The sequence below is a fragment of the Microtus ochrogaster genome, unplaced genomic scaffold, assembly GCF_000317375.1.
Source record: "Microtus ochrogaster isolate Prairie Vole_2 unplaced genomic scaffold, MicOch1.0 UNK22, whole genome shotgun sequence".
Lineage (NCBI taxonomy): Eukaryota > Metazoa > Chordata > Mammalia > Rodentia > Cricetidae > Microtus > Microtus ochrogaster.
In genome coordinates, this window is record NW_004949120.1 from 82,155 (window position 1) to 87,027 (window position 4,873).

The window sequence follows — 4,873 nt, forward strand, 5'->3', positions numbered from 1 at the left end:
TTCCTTCCTTCCTTCCTTCCTTCCTTCCTTCCTTCCTTCCTTCCTTCCTTCCTTCCTCCCCCCCCCTTTTTTTTTTGAGACAGGGTTTTTCCATATAGCCCTGGCTATGCTGGAACTTGCTCTGTAGACCAGACTAGTCTTAAACTCAGAAATCCGCCTGTGTCTGCCTCCTGAGTGCTGGGATTAAAGGTGTGTGCCACCACCGCCTGGTGAATTTTATTTCCTCTAAGAAAAATGCAAAGATTCTTGTTTGTATCTGGTCAAATAATTTGGAGTAAATGTATTTTGACAATTTAAAGGAATTTCTTGGTGTTGTGTTGTTCCTGCCTTTAATCCTCCTTAAAGAAATTGCTAGGAGAAGGATTTGGGAGCTCTTGACTGAGCAAAATTCCACTACAGATGCTGTGTTTACGGTGTCACTCTCCCATGGGTGAGGTGCGCATGCATCTTCCTGCTCTTTCCATACAAATGACTGCAATTAACTCAACAGAATGTTTAGCCCAAAATGCATGTGCACATCAAGGGAACTGGAATATTAAATGACTTTAGAGCAAACCCAGAATCCCACTGTGCACATTTGCTGGAAGAAGTGGAAGGTAAATGAAGGTGCACCTGCCAGTGCCATAGAGCGCAGGCGTGAGCAGAGCACTCACTCCCAACCTCGAGGGAGAAGTAAACTAAACCAGCACTTAGGATAGTTCCCATGAGTCTGTTAGGGGAGGGGCGAGAGGGGCGGAAAGGAGCACAATTGTGATTTAAAGCTCTTGGCAGTATCTGCACAAATGCTTTACGTGTTCAGCACGCGCTGTCACTGCACATAGTGAGCTCTCTTTGTAATGCTGCCGTTCACATGGAGACACTAACAAAACATGAACATTCCCACTTAAGGTTCACCGTTAAAAGCCTGGGTAAGTGATATCAGTAGTAGATACTGTATGATAATGGAAGACCATAACATCTAATATTTGTATTGTCACACAGTTTTTTTCAAGTTTTAATTTTTTTTTACTTAATCATGTGAAAGACTATATGTGTATGTGTATACATACACACACACACACACACACATATATATGTTGTTACTGTGTATGTGTATACACACATGTTGTTACTGTGTATGTGTATACACACACACACACATATATGTTGTTTCTGTGAACTATTTCTGACTAAACTGTGAGTGCTGTGGGACCGAGTCCCTAAGATGTGAGAAAGTTAAATGGAAGATAATTAAGAAGATAAGGCTTGAAAAGAATTTGAAGTCATCAGTTGTAAACTGCTTTGTTCTTGATGCACCGCAGCAGTGAGAAGTGTTTTCAGTTGACGTCTTCCGTGTGCTGTTTGGTTTTGAACAGGTGTGTTACCCGACTGCTTAACTGACGGCGCCGATGTAGTCAGTGATCTTGAACAGGAAGAGATGAAAATCCTGAGGGAGGTCCTCAGGTGAGCTGCTTCAACTGCTTCTGAGTAAACTGTTAATAGTGTTGTGTATGATCTGAATGGGTGTAAGCTTTCCCCTAGAAAAGATGACCACCTAGCAAGACCAACTAAATGACTGTTTAGTTTTTAGTTATGTGACACAGCTTGAGGGTCCTGTATTCAAATGCTTAAGACCCGAGTGTTTCAGATTTTGGAATACTTGCACAGATTGAGCATCCCTAATCAAAAAACCTGAAATCCAAACCTTCCCAATCTAAAGCCTTTCAGAGCATTCTAGATTCTCATGTGAGAGCCGGGCGGTGGTGGCGCACGCCTTTAATCCCAGCACTTGGGAGGCAGAGGCAGGCGGATCTCTGTGAGTTCGAGACCAGCCTGGTCTACAAAAGCAAGTCCCAGGACAGGCTCCAAAACCACAGAGAAACCCTGTCTTGGAAAAAAAAATAGATTCTCATGTGAGAAGTCTAATTTGTATTATATCTAACTGTAGAAAAATATTTGTATCATATATTCTGGATCAGTTCAATTGAGAGGATTTCCCTACCCTCACCCAACATGTCCTTTCTCATGGGATTAAGGAACTAGCCACCAATGGAAAAAGAGCTGCAGTAGATTTGGCGGATTAATAGGGAAGGGTAGAGTGTGACCTGGGCTGAGCAGAGTTCTTCCTGTCTGCTGTGTCTTAATATTAGAGGCTATTCATGCTGGTGCTGCAAGGTTGGAGGCTGGGCATCTGTACCCACCTGCCCCAGCTGCCCCAGCTGTCCCAGCTGCCCCAGCTGCCCAGCTGAGGAATGACCTGTAACCTAGGGAGGAGAGTGGGAGGTGTATCTTACCAATCACTTCTTCCGATCTCAACCAGATGCTTGGCATGGGATGTGTAACCCTTTAACCAAAAAAGGTTAGTGAGCAATATTTCTCCTTGAAGACCTTGCTCCTGGTTACTGTGGGAGCTCTGGAGGGAGGAACCATAGTAACACGTAATTTTTGAGTCTGTGAGGATGTTTGTAGTCACTTTAGAAAGATGGACATAGTGGGAAACTATGACAGGAATTCCAAGGCTTAATTTAATTTTAGGGGATGTGGATGATTGTGGGGACAAAAGCGAAGTGTGGGTGGTGGACACAGCCCTTTCCTGCCAGATCCTGCCCTGTGCTGGGGGCAGGTGGGAGCTTGAGTTTCCGGGTGTGCAGAGGGAAGGGTATTTGTGATGTGGGAGTGTCATATATCAATCTGTTGATTTCATTGGTTAAGTAATAAACAAACTGCTTGGGCTCATAGCTTAGAACATAGGTGGGTGGAGTAAACAGAACAGAATGCTGGGAGGAAGAGGAAGTGAGCTCAGACTCGACAGCTCTGCTGTCTGGAGCAGAGACGCCATGCTCCCGTCTCCTGGGCGGACGCGGGTATAGCTCTGCTCTCCGAGGCACATGCGATGAAGCTCCGACCAAGGATGGACGTAGGCTAGAATCTTCCCGGTAAGACCGGTGCTCACAGATTAAAGATGGGTTGATCGGGATATCAGAATTAGCCAGTAAGGGCTAGAGCTAAAGGGCCAAGCAGTGTTTACATGAATACAATTTGTGTGTTATTTCGGGGCATAATCTAGCAGGCAGCCCGGGGTGCTGGGGACGCAGCCCCGCCGCTCCTATTACTACATATTTGTCTCGAGGACTGGTGGCATTGACTGACAGTTGCCCTGGACCTGTCTTAAGGCGTCTCCTGCAGCCTTTCTTCTTCCCTTGCTGTGGCTGGTTCCTGACTCTCATTAGGGTTGTTACGGTTCTTCCCACTAGGGCTGATGTAGCATAAACTATTTTGGTTGGGTTAATACTTTGAGATTTTTAGTTTGTAAAGCTTAGCTATGGACATGGGAGATAGTTGACTTCAGCTATTTCCTAGTCAGAGTGGCTCTGAACTGTTTAAAGAAATTGAGAGGTGGTAGGACAACTTGATCAGGACAGCTCAGATGCCACTGGACAGGCCAGAAGAGGGGAAACAGCCCCATCAGGAAGGATGTAACTTCCATTCCCTTCCCTTCCCTCCCCTCCCCTCCTCTCCCTTCCTCTTCCCTTCCCTTCCCTTGTTTTCGAAACAGGAGTTTTCTGTGTAATTTTGGCTGTCCTGTAACTCACTCTGTAGACCAGGCTGGCCTCGAACTCATAGAGCTCTACCTGCCTCTGCCTCCTGAGTGCTGGGATTAAGGGCATGTGCCGGGCTGGATGTAGCATTTCTAAGAGAATCAAAGGTTGTATTTTTGTTTTTGAGCCAGTTGTCTGTAGTTCAGTCTAGCTTCAAACTGAATATATAGCTGAGGATGACCCTAAATTCCCGAACCTCCAGCCTCTTCCTTCCAAGTACTGGATTTATAGACATGTGCCTACTACTCCTAGCCAGAATGAGTCTTTCCTAATGGAGTTTGCCATGAACATATGGGTTTAGACCAGGCATGGTGGTGCTCGCCTATAATACTAGCACTCGGGAGGCAGAGGCAGGAGGATCTCTGAGAGTTCAAGGCCAGCCTGGTCTACAGAGAGAGTTCTGTCTTGAAAAACAAACAAAAGGGAAAAAAATATGGGTTTAGGTCACTTATTTGTATGCTAACTAAAAAACAAAGAGGTTTAGAATTTCAAATCTGTTGGAGTTGTTCAGGTAGGGTTCATTAGGTAACCAGTGTAGTCTATTACTAGTCTATTACTAGCTCCACTCTGCAGTGTCTGCCTGTTCTCCATCTCTGGAGAGACACCTCATCCACACGGTAGCCATGGTGCCGCAGGTCACCTCGTCCACACTGTGGCGCTATGTCCACACTGTGGTGACGGTGCCGTAGGTCACCTCGTCCACATATAGCCAAGTTACCATGCTGCATATTTGTTCTTTGATGATGGGGAATTTACTCTTTTACTGGGTGGTGGCGCACACCTTTAATCCGAGCACTTGGGAGGCAGAGGCAGGCGGATCTCTGAGTTTGAGGCCAGCCTCATTGGCCTACAAAGTGAGTTCCAGGGCAGCCAAGGCTTATATAGTGAGACCCTGTCTCCAAAAACAAAACAAAACAGATTTACTTTTAACTTTCTTATGTTTCAGAAAATCAAAAGAAGAATATGACCAGGAGGAAGAAAGGAAACGAAAAAAGCAGGTGCTTGCAGGATGTAGATGCAGCAGAAGTCTGTCTTACTGGCATTGCCTCTTTCTTACTTTCTCTTGGCTTTTGCTATTGGCATTTAAGTTTCTACAGAACTCCTCAGAGTAGCCATATTTTCTTGGCAAGTCAAAATATTTATATTTTACTTTTTATCCTTTTTTTAAAAGATGGAAAATACCTTTTCCTTCTGGTTAGTGCAGGTACTGGTGTGCCTTGTGTGAATGTATGCGTGTTAGCGTGTGTGTAAGCGGGTACTGGTGTGCCTTGTGTGAATGTATGCGTGTTAGCGTG

At 45.2% G+C, this 4,873-nt stretch overlaps 1 protein-coding gene across 4 annotated transcripts in view; it reads left to right on the forward strand.

Moving 5' to 3' along the window:
- The window catches only part of Cfap36 (cilia and flagella associated protein 36), a 22,572-nt gene that overhangs the window by 11,127 nt on the left and 6,572 nt on the right, over positions 1 to 4,873 (forward strand). For all 4 annotated transcript variants that reach the window (XM_013353997.2, XM_013353996.2, XM_005367718.3 and 1 more), the window contains exons 5-6: positions 1,356 to 1,443; positions 4,525 to 4,576. In XM_013353997.2, the coding sequence (XP_013209451.1) occupies positions 1,356 to 1,443; positions 4,525 to 4,576 (140 nt within the window). The remainder of the gene's footprint in view (positions 1 to 1,355; positions 1,444 to 4,524; positions 4,577 to 4,873) is intronic.